At 31.8% G+C, this 19,415-nt stretch overlaps 1 protein-coding gene across 1 annotated transcript in view; it reads left to right on the forward strand.

The window, feature by feature from the left end:
* The first annotated feature begins 41 nt into the window (after positions 1-41).
* LOC108735010 overlaps positions 42-19,415 on the forward strand; it is a 25,677-nt gene continuing 6,303 nt past the window's right edge. Inside the window, exons 1-3 of the mRNA XM_018466793.1 lie at positions 42-164; positions 10,226-10,427; positions 11,098-11,275. Of these exons, the coding sequence (XP_018322295.1) occupies positions 145-164; positions 10,226-10,427; positions 11,098-11,275 (400 nt within the window). The 5' untranslated portion in view covers positions 42-144. The remainder of the gene's footprint in view (positions 165-10,225; positions 10,428-11,097; positions 11,276-19,415) is intronic.

Consider the following 19,415-nt stretch of genomic DNA (forward strand, 5'->3'; position numbering starts at 1 on the left):
ACCTGTTCCGTGGCAAAGTGAAGGGAAAAGCGAACAAGAATTTATATATACAAGTCAGATTTCTTCGCGACTCCTAGTGAACTGGTATTCACCGACTCGGTCGCATCACGTACACTTCTTCACCATCACATCCCAACGCCGACAATGAAGCTAAAGCTACTCACGTAAGTTGACCTCTTTATACCATTGACTAGTGCCAAACTTTACATTCATATTATACCATACACATGTACAAACATATACATGTGTATAGACTTATATCGTGTCATCACCGTTTTTACGTAATGCGTTACTACCGTAATCTTACTTTTACTAGGTAACGCAATACTGGATTCGTAAAATTAATAACCATATACATTACAATTTACTCTCAAAGAAAATAAATATAAAGAATTCAAAAAGAAGACAGAACGATAAAAAACAGTTCTCCAAATAACTAATGTAAAGAATTTGGTACCCGCTAAAGTTTTACTACAAGGTACCAATAAGTTTTTTTACTGATTTTATGGTTAAATTGAATTTAAAGAAAAAACAAATGAAACATGCTTCAAATTTCAAGTAAATAAACTTTAAACAATAAGAAACAAATCAGAAGTATTTTTGTAGAATGTTAAGGCAGGGTGGGACTGGGACTAATCACGACAGAAACGACTAGATAATTAAATACGAAATCAACATTATTTGAAATATATTCTTCTGACTAAATATAATGACGTAACTACTAATTTGTACAATATCTCTTTTCATTTAATTTATTTCTCATTTATAAAACTTGCATTTAATTTAATTATTTGAAGACTGATTTTAATTTATTTCTACTAATGTTATAAAAAGATAATGTCAGTTTGTAAATTTGGATATATATGGGTAATCTTCGAAAATACTTATCCGATTTCAAAAATTATTTCACCAATATGTAGAAAGGACCTTCAGAGTATACATAGGATGTATATTATTCTGTAAAAATAAAAGCGATTTTCGTGGGGACCAATTTTGCAACGAAATAAAAAGTCGCGACGACATATATCTACCTACATATATGTTAAGGTTAATTAACAAATTGATAAAAATGCCAAGCTGGTCAAGCCGCGTATATACAATGTTTCCAATTCCATAAAAACCAACTTGTATTAGTTTTCTGTTGTGGAGGTCATTAGATATGTTCCGTACAATAGGCCATCTTGATATGTTAATTCGGGGCGATATTTAATTTTATAAAAAATATGATGTGTTACTTTAATTATTTTAAGTACAATTCAAAAAATAATTCTTTTAAACTTGTTGGAAAGATCGCATTTAATTAATTTAATATTAATAGTATTTATTTTCTGCTTGCCATTTCTTTTCACTGTAGCTGCTTTGAATTGTATTGAATCCATGAAAGTTTTAACTTAATTAACCTTGAGTAATTATGAAAATTATTTCAGGGAGCCTTGACTAACTAAAGACAGCTTTCTGCTATTAAAACTGTTCCATTTCACTTTTTAGTTCCGAGAAATGACTAGAAGTTCTCATTAAAATAAGTTTAAATTCGTTTTTAAGGGAAAATTTAATTTATTTTAAACGATTTTGTTATCTGTTAGTTAAAAAATGCAACGCATTCCTTTTTCTATTAAATCCGAAACAGTTGAGATTATATGTATGCATATACTTTTTTATATGACAGCTAGTTGTTGTTTATTGATTAAGTATCAATTTTTTTTAATTTTATTATTAAGATAATAAGAAATCGTAATAAGTTTGGTAATGATTTGATTTCGTATTAAATTTGTATGAGTGGTATAAGTGACGTAATGCCTAAAGCAGCCAAATAATTTTCCAAACATTAAATTTAATTTTAGTGATACAACTATTACGCGTACCTAACAGTTGGAACGTTATAATTAAAACCAATGATGCATTAATATTTACAACTTGGTTGATTATAACCATAGTAGGTGCACATTATTAAGACAATCATGTAGAGAAGTGTCAAATATCCTAATTACTAAGTACAATTTCTTTAGAAATCTGCTGTTTGTAGAAAATATCACTAGATGACGTTATACTGCCTGTTGATTGATATTATATCATCAAGTCCTAGTAAGAGTACCTTTTATTGCACATTTTATTTTATGATAATGGTTTTGATTTTTGTGAACCCACATTTAAGGTAAAAGTTACGAGACGTGTGTTTATAATTATTAAATTAATTTCTAAGCAAAAATTACACAACCGATACTGGTATTATTGCAATTCAAATGTCACTGTATATGCCTTTAGATTTTAATGCTATTATATGTATTGAGAATCACGACAACGTTCTCGCGACTAAATTAAAAAATGTCAAATTCAATCGGCAAACACATAGATGCTGTTGTACGTGTAAATTAATTCAATTGATGTCACCTACTTTCATACACATCACATTAATAATAACTTTATGTTTATAATAAGCAGGGAAGTGGGTCTTTGAAAACCACTGAAAAAAAAAAACATTATTCTAGTGAAATGCTATTGTAATTCTAACTAATATTACAAAGGCGAATGTGAATTTGTTTGTTTGCTACTATTTCACACATTAACTGCTCGACCGATAATCATGACATTTTGTACACACATTGTCAGGGGTACATAAAAAGACATAGGGGATCTTTTACCTAAAAAAAAAGCCATACTGTTCCTGAGGGATAGATAGATAAATTAGTTTTATGTGGTCGTAGAAGATCTTTGAGACGCACTCAAGACTTTAATACGTGCGAAGCCGTGAGTAAAACCTACAATGAAATTTTGTACACACATTGTCAAAAGACATAGAGTACCCTTTATCTAGAAAAAAATACTGTTCCAGAGGGATAGATACATTAGTTTTCTGTGACCCTCGTTGATCTTTGATACGTATTTAGGACCAAAACGAGCGAAGCCACCAGTAAACCCTAGTTTGTAATACAATTTTTTTCTATTGTTTCCTTATCGTATCTATGTACACTTTCTACATAGTCTCTGTGAGCACAGATCATAATGGATCAATAATTAACATTTGGTAGAATTATTATTATTTATTAACAAAATTGTTGCACACTTATGTATTCGATCAGGATAATATTTTAGCAAGATTAATAACCACAACAAAGGCTTCTTTTCCCAAAATTTAAATGCAATAGTAGCTGAATTTCTATCTTAAAAGTTCATTATCATATTCATAAGATCGTCAGCCCTAATATTGGTTGGACATGTACCTCCACTCTTTCCTATCCTGAGCTAATCTTCGCATTTCCCCAAAACCAGAACAGCCCACATCCTTAACTATTTGTGAACAGTAATCTAATCTAGGCCTACCTCTACCCTCCTAACTCCCGTTTCTGCCTCTAATATGGCTCTGACTAGACCTTTGTGTCTGAGAAGGTGTCCTACTAACCGATCTTGAAACTTGGCAGTATTATTTTTTATATTTTAAAAGTTTCTGGAGGTCTATAATAAAGTTAATCGCCACGCAGAATTATTTAATTTGATTTGTTCGAAATTTTATCGGAACTGCCTATAGCCTTAAAAAGTGAAATCAAATTTTTTATGTAATATTTAAATTTTACCGCGGATCATCAATTGTGATTTTGTAATTCATATTTATATTCAGAAATTCTCATACAAAAGGTTAGTTTATTTATATCCTTTTTACGTACTGGTGAAAATATTATCATAGATATGGTACGTAATTAGTTAAAAAGTTTTTCTTATTTAACATTACAGAACCACTTAATTAATATTTTTGACAAGAGAAACGGTTTTTTAATAATATCATTCTACGAGCCTTCCTACATTGGGCGGTTTTGACAAAATACTGACCAAGGGCATATTATTCTGCGTATGTCACAAATCAATTATTTGTTCACTTTTGCACAATTATTAATAATATTAATACGTCAATTTGTCTTAATTATGAGCAAAGGATTGGAATACGCAGCTCGATAAGTACACAGAGTGACAAATATTGGAAAAATTACCATGCTGGTATAGTAAAAATTCCTATGCTTTCTAGTTAAGTTTATAAGGTTCTTTTACAAAAATTATTGGACTAATATTAAATTTTGTCACTACATGTTCCTTGCATCCACTTCATATAACGAGCGTGGTAGTTTTTGTAAGATTTTTAACATTACGAATGTTGATGCATTTCAAGAAATGAATAAATTTTTCAGTTCATGCATTATGTCACCTCGTGTAGTGGTGTGAAACATCATAATTTGATTCCAAACACGAGGTTTCTGGCTATAATATAACTGTTGCGGTAGAGATTGTTTCAAAAATTTCAAAGAAAGTTGAAGACCTTCGTATTTATTGAACCAATTTTAACTATGAACCATAAATAAAACAAAATTTAGCAAACATATATTTACGATTGGGCAGAGAAACTGCGTTCAAATAAAGCAGGATTAATCGTCCTTTTTTTTGCGACTAAGAATGAGAATTGCAGATTCGTTCTTCAACTTGACCGTATTACTACGACGCCCTCATTTAAAATGTCGATGAAAATCAAGTTTTTATAGTAATAAATGAGACAAATTTTGTTCAGTAAAATACCGGTTTTAAAAGAATTTCAAAGTTACAAAATTTACCATTTATTATATACCTGAGTAATTCTTCTGGTAACACATACCTGTTATGTGGTGTTTAATAGAAATTCCAAGAATTGAGGCCACTGCTAATTACAATTTAAGTTTATTATTTATAATTTTCAATCGTTCTCTACGCACCTAAATGGTCTAAAAACATTAATTATGTAAGCCCTCCACCTACCTACAATAATTACCGAGCTAAATATACCTAACACAGTCACAATGCTTCTTATGGTAAATATTTTCAATTCTTTTAACTTTCTTCTTAAGTTCATTCGGAAATTATTAAAAAATGAAAACTAATTGATATCACGTCGGAATTTTAATTTATTTTTAATGACAACTGATAAGACACAATAAGTATTAGATAAACATAGTGAAAGTACATAATAAAAATTCCTAATTTACAATCATTTCATCACTTTATCGCTCATAAAATATGCTCGCAAACAGGAGAGAGGGAGAGGTATTACTATTCATTAATATTTTTTTTTTTTTACTTAGGATTTTGTGATGTAATATTTGTTAGGGGATTACAGAAAACAAAAGTTAATCTCGGGCTCAGAAAACGACCCAATTCTATCTAATTTGTAATGAAATTAATTAATTTTGTAGACTACACGTATCGAGAAATCGGTCGTTAGCTTTGACATCATGCTAGCAGATCATATATTCGTTTCAGTCGATTCCGAGTTATATCATATTTTGTAGCTAATTTCTAATAATTTCGAGTAAAAAAATGAATTTTGTAGAGTCCATAGATGTCGAGAAATCGGATGATCTGCCAGTTTGATATTGCATGTTTGTGGTTAATTTATACCGAAAGAATTCATTTTAATGACTCTTTAGATATTTAGAAATCGGTCGATCCACTAGCTTGACATCATGCTAGTACACCACATATACGTTTTTCAGCGGATCTTGATCTCCGAATAGGATCTAATTGACATAATATTTTGTAGTTAATGTGTAGCGAAAGAATTAATTTTGTAGAATCTATAGATTTCGAGAACTTGGACGATCCGTTAACTTGATATCATGGTAGCAGATCACATATTTGTTTCAGCTAATCTTAGGCTCACAAAATAATCCAATTGAAATAAGCATTTTTTGAACCCGAGATCAACGAATATGTGATCTTCTAGCATGATATCCAGCTATCAGATCATCCGATTTCTAGGAATCGGCAGACTCTAAAAGATTCTTTCACTAAATATTTTTTAATGAGGGAAATGAATATGTGATCCGCTAGCGTAATACACATCTTTCAATCGGCATTTTTAATTAATAAATAACTGATAATTTTAACGTGTTTAGCGAGATTAAATGTCAAAATTTTCGAATTTTGTTTTTAGCAATCGAGTACACGAAAAGCACTGCCACAAAAACTGATGAACATGTCGATTAAAAAGTTAAAAGTTATAACGGAAAATAATTCATATGTACATAGATTTTCAAAACGCGCACCTATTGGTAATCTTCTTCGGAAATGCATTTTCACGTTTTTGTAGCATATATTTTCAAAATTAGAATTCAAGAATTTGATTCCCTACGATCGAATGTTTCTGATTTGAAGTAATTTACGTAGATATGAAATATTCTTAGCTTCACTCACTCGACCATAATTTAGTTTGAACTTATTAGGAGATACTTAATATTGAAACGATACATTAGAACTCAAAAGGTTCTATTTCATCAACGGTGGCTCATGATTATGTTACATGAAAGCCACGATTGCCATGAGAGCAATCCAAATATTTTACGTTACTGCATTCAAAGGAAAAAGTGACCTCGTGGGCTTAACGTGGCAATATACAAAAGACCAATGTATGGAAATGGATAAAACTGTATCAAATGTATGTAATGAAAAGCAATCATCAACAAATGGAAATCAGTAGGAAAGTGTGTAGGTATCTCGGCATTTTCCGACGTGTATCAATACATTAGAGAACTTCTCACTTAAAACAGATATTCCAAGCATGCATACCTTTGATTAAGTGCCTGATTATTGTCTGTAGTTCTGTAGTAAATAAGAATAAAAAAGGATAACTGGTTTTCTGGTCCTGTTTCTGCAAATCTGTTATTTACACTTAGCCTGCATGTACGTATAATATGATAGTAGTATACGTGTACACCATATATGTTTGCAATGCAATATTAGTGTGTAAAGTTGGCATGAAAGTTGCTGTAGAAGTTATGACATTCCAGCGTTGATTATGTGTGTAGCAGCTAGTGAGTGTATGTGCGTGTGTTTGCAACATTAGCATTCGTACTATAAGGCAGTTTGGAATTCCTCCGTCTACGTATTTTATACATACAATACAACCGACATAGTACACAACATACAGTCAACAATGATTTTTAAATTCATACACTGCATGTAGCTGAAGCGTACTATACATAATTCATGGCCTTCTTTGTGTCGATGCTAAGTTAAAAATGAAANATTTTCACTATTAAGTTTGTTTATTTGCATTTTGGTTTGCAAACCAATAAATCAATAAATTTGTCAGATTTTCTTTAGAGTTTCAACCGCCACATTTTGTCGAGACGTAGAATCAAGAGAGCTTAATTACAGAGACAATATATATCAATATATCTAGATGATTAGCAACCCTAGTCATTAGAAACCTAAGGTGGTACCAAAATAGTGTAAAAATAAGGAACGTAAAGGGTAAACATGTGTTCATATTTTCTTATAGTAGCCACCATCATATTATTCGAACGTAAAGATGTGCTTAATTAAGATTAACCAATTAGGTGTAAATATATTCAGTAAACGTTATTAGAAGCTACTCGTAGGTGCCATTTACATAATCCCTTAGTTAACATTAGATAAGTCAATATGACAATGATATATACAAACAACCTGTTTAAATAAAACGTTTGCTTGACTAGTCAAGGCAGGCCAGTCACCATGCACTCACTATACGGTATCTCTGTTGCATTTTATGGCATACGAACTTGTATATCTAAACGTATAAAGCAATAAGTTATACAGTAAATGCAATCGTAAACACGTTATTATTGAGTTGCATAATTACACTTCTTCTTTCTTTCTAAACAATTCTCGAAGAAGTGAACATTACAACGGCTTTTTTATTTATTGTACAAGTTGATATTTGCCATTAGCCTCAGGTAACTCGACTTACGAAATGTCTTTTGTACGTGTCGATTTTAATAAAGCCAATATAGAAATAAAAAAGAGTTTAGGAGTTTTCCTAATCTAACACCACGCATTACACTATATGAGAAAGAAATGAAAATCTTTAATTTTCCGCAATTAATTACAGATGGACCATACCAAAAATACTACCGAGAAATGGAAAAGGGAACATTGTCCGCAGTGTTTATCATGATATCATTGTAGTTATAATCAGCTTGATGGAAACTTAAAAAACACTTTAAATCAAAACGACAAAAACCGTTATTTTCAAAATAAAAAAGGAAATTAATAAATAATTAAAGAGGAAAAAAGTTGCCGAATAGACAAAATGATTACTAACATAAACAATTAAAAAATGATAACTTATAAATAGAAATATATATATTACAGTTTTGGTGTAATCACTGCGAATTAGAGATGCACCGGATAGTGATTTTGTAGGGTACATATTTGTCATCACATAGTTGTATTAAATAGGGTTAATGTTTCATGTCTTTGCTCTGACGGGCTTTCCATTAAATACCACCCTCACCAACGTCTCAAATCACTTTAAGTTTTATTCAAAAAATCATTTAAATACCAAACTAATGAAATTTTATTTCTTGGTTGACGGTTAAATGGTAAACAGTTCAAGCGAGCCTATAAAGTTTCATTATCATAAGGTCGTCAGTCCTAAAACTGCTGTGACACGCACCTCCACTCTTTCCTACCCTGAGATAATCTTCGCATTTCCCTGAGACTAGAACATCCACATCCTTAACTATTTGCGAACAGTAATTTAATCTAGGTCTACCTCTACCCCTCCTAACTTCTGTTTCTGCCCCTAATATGTCTCTGACTAGACCTTCATGCCCGAGAAGGTGTCCTACCAACCTATCTCACCTATTTCTTATTGACTTCAATTCTTTCTAATACCTCTTCATTTCTAAGCTTCTCTATCCACGGTATCCTCATCATTTCGAACGCTTCTGACCCTTTTTTTTCCGTCGCGCCCATCGTCAATGTTTCGCACCCGTACAGCGCCGCACTCAAAACATATATGTTTATAAACACTAAAAGTTTGCATTATCAAAACATGATATACCAATTGTTCATGAGAAATAGTAAGTAGAAATAATACAGATTAGGACAAACGACCCATTTCAATTTAATTTTAATTACCAATTTTCATTAGTTAAGCTTTTTGTTATACTTATTCAATGATTATTGCCGGCATTTGTTTTTTCTTTGCTAGAATTACTCGGTACTGCCGAGTACCCAGCATCATTATCCGGTACGCGGCCGGATCCTACCAAAACCTTGCTGGAAAGGTGGGCTTTCCTAAGATTATTACTGTTATTAATCAAAGTGTTTTAACTGTATTAGTATAAAATTTATTGTCATTTCGTTGTAAATGAAATTTCGGCCCGACTACTTTAATAACAAATTTTTCTAGAAACTTTCCCGAGTAAAAATACGATTTTCAGAAAAGTATCGTCTGACTTGAATTTACATTTGTATGTCTTTCGGTATTGGCAACATCTCTCTGCCTAATAATAAACATAAATTTCGTGCCTCTAATTGCATAATTTTAAGCAGGAGCGCTACGGGCGTTTGTGAAGAATGACATTTACATTAATTTATACAAATATTTTGCACTTTTACCTATCACGACATAACTACGTATACCTACGTGTAGGTACATTAACCGTTGTTTGCCAGTATTGTTTTATTGTAAGAATGGGTTCGTTAATTTGTTCGCATTTTACAGCTATATAAAGACCTAGTGAAAATGTCAATAGGCCAGACGTACATACCGAGAAACAAAACTGAAAAACTCTGCTAATTCTTAGACCTACCCTAAAAATTGATTGAAGACGTTTTTTAGAGTACACCAAAAGCAATCCTATTACCTTAAACAGCAATTTATCAATTTGAATTTATTACACCAAGGTCTATTATTTTCCTAATCGTAGATTTAGTGTAAGGAATATTTTTTGTAAGACACTTGCCAAACATTATGAGGTTGTCGTGGTGTACGATAACATTAATTGGTGTTTAACCGAAATCGCTATATGAAAAGAAAAAAATACAGACATTCACCATTTAACATGGTGGTTGCTAACATACTCAGATTAAATAAATTAAATAAGTGCATTACAAACAGCACTATGTAAATATATGAACACAAAAAGTAAGAAAAAACTTTCCATCCACGTGTTTTTATTGCACTACGCTATTCGGCAGACATTTATGTTGCCAATTCACGTACAGGACCGGCTTCAGATTGTAAATGATTGTTTTTCTTAAAAACTGAACTGTTGAACTCATCGTGCGATTGTTTGTTGCATGTAGTTTACACCTTCCAAAGCTAGACACTTATTTTTGTTACACCCCGTAGATTTTTCATTTTATTCTTATAGTTAAATAACAAATAAAGGTAAATGAGGGATTTTAAATTGAACTGATATTGTTTGTTCTTATTTAGAGCCTTCCTGTTCCTGGCAGTTTTAATCAACTTATGTTCGGCACGACCTGCTGAAGAAGAATACGATTATGAGGAGGAACCGGCTCCTCCGCCGAAACCAGTAGCACGCCCAATCGTTGGCAGACGTAGTCCTTTAATTCGTGCAGGGGCTGGATCAAAAGCATCAACTACCACTACAACAACCCCAACACCAGACCTAAAGGTAGCTTTCCTTTTTATTTTATTCAATTTTCTATTTTTATCATTTTGAACAAGTAATCCTAACATCCTCGTTTACACAAAACGTTAATGTATAATTTCACTATTTATTTGTAAGTTTTACAAATTGCAAAGATATTTTCTAAAAGCCTTGGCTGCTTATAAAATGCTTAATTTTGCTACGTGCCTACGACTTATAACTAATATACATATAACTTCATACACCATACTATCACAAGGTCGTCAGTCAGAAGACTGGTTCGACACGCACATCCACTTTTTCCTATCCTGAAGTAATTTTCGCATTTTCTTAAAACTAAATAATCCCATATTCGTAACTATTTAATTACATTTACAAATACGTTATATATATTTCAATTTTATTCGCTTTAGAAGATACCTTTTACATTTAAAAAAAATGGAAATTCATGTTTTTCTCGAATTAATTTGAATTCAAAACAGGCTTTGCAACTTTGTTGTTTATTTTTCGTCATTAATTAATCTATGGTCAAGTAGTTCAAGACGATCCTTCAAAACAGCTTATTAAATTTTTAATTTGTAATTGTTTATTCAACAATGACAATCTTGAGTTTTAAAAATGAACTTAACAATAAAAAAAAATTTATATAAAAATTTTAAGTAAAAGGAATTAATAAAACTCTTCGGTGTTTCAGGAAAACGAGGAAGAAATTGTAGAAGAAGAATTACCTGAAGAAGAAGAAGCCGCACCGGCAGAAACCAGTTCGACAACAGAATCGGGAAGGAAACTTAAGGGGGGAATCTTAAGACCTTTCAGAAGCAATGAAGATCTTCTAGCAACTTTAAAGAAAAGGAGAGAACAAGCTGTTTCTAGTAAGTAAATACCTACATGACAAACGTAATTATTACGCAAATGGTTATAGAAAATTTTAAACACTTGAGCAGTAATTATCACCGATACCATTCATTGACAAACGTTTTTTATATATGAAGAAGAATTTTTCATAATTAACGTAATATTAGCATCATAGCATAATACCAATGTGGGGTAGGGTGGCCTACGCTCATCTTGAGACTTTACAACCTCACACCTTTGCAGTCATAGGGAGGGCCTACTATAAACATACAATGATTGCATAGACAAGATATCTATTCAGTCAAGTGTAAAAAGACATTGAAATCAAATGTTTTAAAAGGTGCGGTACCTTCGAGGTTAACTTTTGTTACAGTATAAGATAATAAACATGCTTACAATTAAGATCATGCACTGCAACTATGAGTTGACAATAGCACGAAACTGATTACAATACAACAGAATACCTTTTATTCTCCAACAGTTTATCGAAATAATATTAAAAAAAAGAATGGGACAAATATTAAATGATTACAATTAATTAAAAAAAATCAAATAAAAACTAATGGAAAATTTTACTAATTTTAAATGTTTCGTCAAAAGTCAAAAGTTCTGGCAAATGCGGCCAAAAGATTATTAAAGTTTAAACTGTTTATTTGTATAGTATTACAATTGGCGTAAGAATAAGTGGGAGATAGAGTGTTAATTCTTTTTAGTTATTATCCAACTGTTTTTCTTATCAACAGATTTAAATTTCGTAACAGTAATTTCCTCGATTATGGAATATTTGTGTATGTAATTTATTTTACATCAATGTCATTTATATTTCACGATGTTTAAAACTAATGTACTGGTCGGCTAACCGTTGTAGTTATTTCTTTTGCTTTAACGGCCCGATAGTCCAATAAAGACATACTATAGTGTAACAACAATTACCAAAAATTTGATAAATACTAATTCTTTCATTCAGAAATATGCTGTTTGATTTAACGAAGTAATCTAAGCTTTATACCGTTCTATAATATTACAATAAAACTTAAATTATTTGAGTAATTAAGTTTCTTTCATTGAAAAAAATCAAAAAATATTTAAATAATTAAAAGAAATACGGAAAAAAACTGTAATTAGTTATTTCATTAATTTCTCGACCTTTTTACAATAGTCAGGGTTTAAGTTTAAAATTAACCCTTGCATTAATAAATAGTAGCATCGCATGTGACCGAAATTACACCAATTCATTTTATCTAACCCAAAATAAAAAAAACTATTACATCGGGAAGTAATCGAACCCAAACCGGTCGCGTGGCAGCCGAACATTCTTAAGGTGTTTTCTACTAGGACGAATAATAAAGTAATTTAAATTATATTGTATCTGCCTTAACGGCAACATTTACATGATTTTTTTGTACACGTCCATGGCACAATAATTAATTTGTTTAAATACTAAAAAAAATGTTCAATGTTCTCTTGTGAATATTTATAACTTTTTGGGGTAATCAGATTCGACTAATACCTACNTTTAGATATTTAGAAATCGGTCGATCCACTAGCTTGACATCATGCTAGCACACCACATATACGTTTTTCAGCGGATCTTGATCTCCGAATAGGATCTAATTGACATAATATTTTGTAGTTAATGTGTAGCGAAAGAATTAATTTTGTAGAATCTATAGATTTCGAGAACTTGGACGATCCGTTAACTTGATATCATGGTAGCAGATCACATATTTGTTTCAGCTAATCTTAGGCTCACAAAATAATCCAATTGAAATAAGCATTTTTTGAACCCGAGATCAACGAATATGTGATCTTCTAGCATGATATCCAGCTATCAGATCATCCGATTTCTAGGAATCGGCAGACTCTAAAAGATTCTTTCACTAAATATTTTTTAATGAGGGAAATGAATATGTGATCCGCTAGCGTAATACACATCTTTCAATCGGCATTTTTAATTAATAAATAACTGATAATTTTAACGTGTTTAGCGAGATTAAATGTCAAAATTTTCGAATTTTGTTTTTAGCAATCGAGTACACGAAAAGCACTGCCACAAAAACTGATGAACATGTCGATTAAAAAGTTAAAAGTTATAACGGAAAATAATTCATATGTACATAGATTTTCAAAACGCGCACCTATTGGTAATCTTCTTCGGAAATGCATTTTCACGTTTTTGTAGCATATATTTTCAAAATTAGAATTCAAGAATTTGATTCCCTACGATCGAATGTTTCTGATTTGAAGTAATTTACGTAGATATGAAATATTCTTAGCTTCACTCACTCGACCATAATTTAGTTTGAACTTATTAGGAGATACTTAATATTGAAACGATACATTAGAACTCAAAAGGTTCTATTTCATCAACGGTGGCTCATGATTATGTTACATGAAAGCCACGATTGCCATGAGAGCAATCCAAATATTTTACGTTACTGCATTCAAAGGAAAAAGTGACCTCGTGGGCTTAACGTGGCAATATACAAAAGACCAATGTATGGAAATGGATAAAACTGTATCAAATGTATGTAATGAAAAGCAATCATCAACAAATGGAAATCAGTAGGAAAGTGTGTAGGTATCTCGGCATTTTCCGACGTGTATCAATACATTAGAGAACTTCTCACTTAAAACAGATATTCCAAGCATGCATACCTTTGATTAAGTGCCTGATTATTGTCTGTAGTTCTGTAGTAAATAAGAATAAAAAAGGATAACTGGTTTTCTGGTCCTGTTTCTGCAAATCTGTTATTTACACTTAGCCTGCATGTACGTATAATATGATAGTAGTATACGTGTACACCATATATGTTTGCAATGCAATATTAGTGTGTAAAGTTGGCATGAAAGTTGCTGTAGAAGTTATGACATTCCAGCGTTGATTATGTGTGTAGCAGCTAGTGAGTGTATGTGCGTGTGTTTGCAACATTAGCATTCGTACTATAAGGCAGTTTGGAATTCCTCCGTCTACGTATTTTATACATACAATACAACCGACATAGTACACAACATACAGTCAACAATGATTTTTAAATTCATACACTGCATGTAGCTGAAGCGTACTATACATAATTCATGGCCTTCTTTGTGTCGATGCTAAGTTAAAAATGAAAATCGAATTAGGAAGAGTTGTGCGCTGTCCCGGCAGCTCCACCTTAACAACACCGCATTTGTATTATTAAAATACTGTGGCGTTTTGACTTTTTAAAAAGCAAATATTGCTACAGACTTTTAAGTGCCATGCACGTATACAGGGCGTCAATATGATATTTTTATATTAATGATCACGTAATTCTTCCTTATAGTCACAAAATAATAGCTGCAAATACCAACTATCATAAAACAAAGGTACAAATGGCAGCCCTTTTGGTAACATGAGTTTGGGGCCTTTTATCTAGTATCTGCTTGCGAATTATGTATTACAAAAGTCACTAGATAAGTCTTCTAATACACTAGTTCTACTAATGGAGGGTAGTTGGAAATATTTTTATCTTAAACTCCAGTTAATATCTTCACTTCGACATTATTTGTTTAGTTGTTTTATAATAAGCGCATGGAAGAAATGAAAACTGTTTTGAAGGAAAAATGTCCGCATCGTACAGAAGTTTACCGATGGTATCCTGAGTTTGAACGTGGTATATCTTGTAATGTCAATGAAGTTCCAACAACCGTTACAGCTACCGATTAACAAAACGAAGCAAAAGTGTTAAAATTAGTAAAGGAAGATCGACGTAAAACATGTTAATAGATAGTTACAGGAGATTCTGCAGATAAATACACCAAGTCTACACCAAATTCTTCACGACATCCTTGGGGTAAGACAAGTTTCTACGATATGGGTGCCGCACGACCTCAAAATTGAACAAAGGGAGACGAGAGCTAACAGGTGTAAAAAAATATGAAAATGGTACTTTAACAATATTGTCACTGGTGACGAAATCTGGCTATTTATTTTGACGTACCTTGAAAGACAAGAATAAAGTTTGGCTGTTCGAAAATGAGCAAATTCCGGTTCAGTTGAAGAAATTACGTTCATTGAAGAAAAAGATGATCACTGCACACGGCGGGGTATATTTTAACGAATAATATTGAGAAGCCAGCGTACTATAACTGCCTCCTGATTCACACACGAATGTTTGCCAAAATTTTTTCAAAAGCTTCGTCAGAAAATTCAACCAAATTCGAGAAAGGACACTGTATTTTCATCACAATAATCCACTCTCGAATTAAGCATGCGATACTTTCCAATTTTTGAATAGCAGTACTTGAACGTCTTAAGTGCCGAGTATAAGCCAGACTTAGCACCCTGTGAGTTTGCTTTTTTTCTAATCATTCGAAAGGGGGGAGATCCCAAACAGATACTGAGGACCAGATCTGTTCAGATCTTCCAGAAGAAAAGTGGAAGGAGATTTTTGATGATTGATGGTTTTACGCATGATTAATTGTATAAACTATGACCTAAATTACTTTGAATTAATTCGTTTCATCCATCAGATTGTTTTTCCTCAAAAACAATAAGTGATGCCAAAAATTGTTCTTGAAAAAATCGATTCTCTCAATAATTAAGTAATTTTCTCAGTAGATGAGGCCACTGCAGTAAATACGACTGCTACATACATATAAATACAGGCGAATGATGAGGATACCGTGGATAACAATGAGGAGGTATTAGAAAAAGTAGAACAGAGGGCATTATGCAATAAGAAACAAGCGAGATAGGTTGGTAGGACACCTTCTCAGGCATGAAGGGCTAGTCAGAGGCACATTAGGAGCAGAAACAGGAGGTACGAGGAGTAGAGGTAGACCTAGATTAGATTACTGTCCTCAAATAGTTAACCATGTGGGATGTTCAATTATGTGAATTTTTGAAGCATGAATACTGAGTATTCATATTTGTAATCGTTAAAAATTAGAAACAGAAATATAATTATGTAATAGAAAATAAAAACACTTTCACTTGGTCCTCGAAGATTACCGCAGTGACCACAAGAATCAACGAAAGTAAAACCAGCAGAGAACATTATTATTGTTTAATAGAAGACAGTCGGCCGATTATAAGCTTTTAAGAAGAACATGTATCTGTATATACATATGAATGTGCAGAATGTTTTTCAATGTCGTCCGCTACAAAAATTCGTACTTGAAACCGGTCTCAAACAGAGAAATACGGCCGCGTTGCGCTTAATTTAAAGTAGAAATCGGTTTTGCGATAAGAAGAAAACTCTCGGTGGACAACCAAACAACTACCACTAAACTTTTAACAAGTTTAACATTATATATGTGTACATAAAAATATGTACATATGACCATGAGTAAAAGTGTACGCGTATGTAAGTATGTGAGTTGTCTGCAGAAATATCGCAAACAAGCTCGCAAAAATGCAGTAAATGAGTTCTTTGACGTGAAGATGATGACGCTAAAACACTGGTTAATTTCTGTTTTTTTTTTTAGTTACTCGGAAAGATTTAATCATTTTCTCACAAAATAATAAAAATAAAAAACAAAAATAGCGCGCATATAAACTGCAAAAAACATCAGAGATCTTGGAATTATTTTCATATTATTCAAGTTCATCAAAACTACGGCTTCAGACCTTGACCTTTACTTTTGGGTTTTTACGAAACGAAATCATTAACCACAATTTATAAACACCAATCGTGCATCTAATTAGTTAACTACTTATGTAGTTAGATCCATTCAAAATCGTCCAAGAAAACTTAAAGTTCAAGTGTCGCACAAATCGTTGTTGTAAGGTTCGGTACTTCAAAAGATGGAATATAGGATGAAATTTTACATGAAAATGAGTTAAGAAAGTCACTCCTAAACATTTTTTTCCGCTGCACATTATTTTTTAGGGAAGCACTAGATGGTTCAACGCGAGGGGGACACTTTTTGCAAATGTATACATATATATTGATAAAAAATATAAATGCCTTTTCCGAATTAAAAGTATTATTTGAATAATCTATTAAATAAAATCACAGTGTTATCACGAGAATCCTTTCCTACCATAACTTCATCAGGAATAAGTGCTCTCTCTACCTCAAGAATGTAGGTCAGGCTAGATTAGTTTCTTTTCTGTAATAGCACCGTGATTTTGATTAATAATGTTTCAATACTACTTTTAAGGGAGCGAAGGCATTGTCAAAATATGGTGTATACATTAACACCTTTCTGATAAAAATGTGTTGATTTACCATCATATCTCACAATGAGTTTAGCAACCAACCTTCAAAACTTATTAATGTTACAAAGTGCTTCCCTCAAACTTCAAATATCCCTAAAAAATAGTCTCCAGTAGATATTGGAGCCCGCAATCCTAAATCATTATTAACATGTAGGAATGAAAAAATTTTAGATACCTAAATTGTTTTTAGAAAATAATCGTTTGAAAAGTGATGGTTTATACGAACTCAAGGTACATTGCTTTTTTCAAATTTTTGGATGGTAGTTCCAAGGATGTTAGCATGTGTCTTTCCTTCCCATTATTTTTTCAGACACTAATATTTACCTAAAGTAATAGGGGTATATAGTGTTTCATAGTTTTTAAGAAACATTTTAATAATGAGATCTATATATTTTAATAGTTGGCATTTTCTTTCCGGATTCTCATCTTCTTTAAAAAAGTAAATCCATTTCTCTTCCACCGCGTTAATCAACTTTAAACAAGTTTAGCTTTTGCTCTTACGATGCATATGTTGCTCAGTTTTCATACCATTACTATTATTATAAAATCGTTACCCATTTTGTAATTTCAGATACTGCCATCCAATTCAAATAAATCATATTTATCAAATGAAAGTGACCAATTTTTCAGATACCAGAAGCTGTGCTATAAAATTCTATTACTTTATCTTGTATCCTCTTCAAATTTTGAAATCAAAATATTTGTTTTAGCCGTAGGATTTTCACTATTAAGTTTGTTTATTTGCATTTTGGTTTGCAAACCAATAAATCAATAAATTTGTCAGATTTTCTTTAGAGTTTCAACCGCCACATTTTGTCGAGACGTAGAATCAAGAGAGCTTAATTACAGAGACAATATATATCAATATATCTAGATGATTAGCAACCCTAGTCATTAGAAACCTAAGGTGGTACCAAAATAGTGTAAAAATAAGGAACGTAAAGGGTAAACATGTGTTCATATTTTCTTATAGTAGCCACCATCATATTATTCGAACGTAAAGATGTGCTTAATTAAGATTAACCAATTAGGTGTAAATATATTCAGTAAACGTTATTAGAAGCTACTCGTAGGTGCCATTTACATAATCCCTTAGTTAACATTAGATAAGTCAATATGACAATGATATATACAAACAACCTGTTTAAATAAAACGTTTGCTTGACTAGTCAAGGCAGGCCAGTCACCATGCACTCACTATACGGTATCTCTGTTGCATTTTATGGCATACGAACTTGTATATCTAAACGTATAAAGCAATAAGTTATACAGTAAATGCAATCGTAAACACGTTATTATTGAGTTGCATAATTACACTTCTTCTTTCTTTCTAAACAATTCTCGAAGAAGTGAACATTACAACGGCTTTTTTATTTATTGTACAAGTTGATATTTGCCATTAGCCTCAGGTAACTCGACTTACGAAATGTCTTTTGTACGTGTCGATTTTAATAAAGCCAATATAGAAATAAAAAAGAGTTTAGGAGTTTTCCTAATCTAACACCACGCATTACACTATATGAGAAAGAAATGAAAATCTTTAATTTTCCGCAATTAATTACAGATGGACCATACCAAAAATACTACCGAGAAATGGAAAAGGGAACATTGTCCGCAGTGTTTATCATGATATCATTGTAGCTATAATCAGCTTGATGGAAACTTAAAAAACACTTTAAATCAAAACGACAAAAACCGTTATTTTCAAAATAAAAAAGGAAATTAATAAATAATTAAAGAGGAAAAAAGTTGCCGAATAGACAAAATGATTACTAACATAAACAATTAAAAAATGATAACTTATAAATAGAAATATATATATTACAGTTTTGGTGTAATCACTGCGAATTAGAGATGCACCGGATAGTGATTTTGTAGGGTACATATTTGTCATCACATAGTTGTATTAAATAGGGTTAATGTTTCATGTCTTTGCTCTGACGGGCTTTCCATTAAATACCACCCTC

This window comes from Agrilus planipennis, unplaced genomic scaffold (assembly GCF_000699045.2).
Source record: "Agrilus planipennis isolate EAB-ADULT unplaced genomic scaffold, Apla_2.0 scaffold124, whole genome shotgun sequence".
In the NCBI taxonomy this organism is placed as follows: domain Eukaryota; kingdom Metazoa; phylum Arthropoda; class Insecta; order Coleoptera; family Buprestidae; genus Agrilus; species Agrilus planipennis.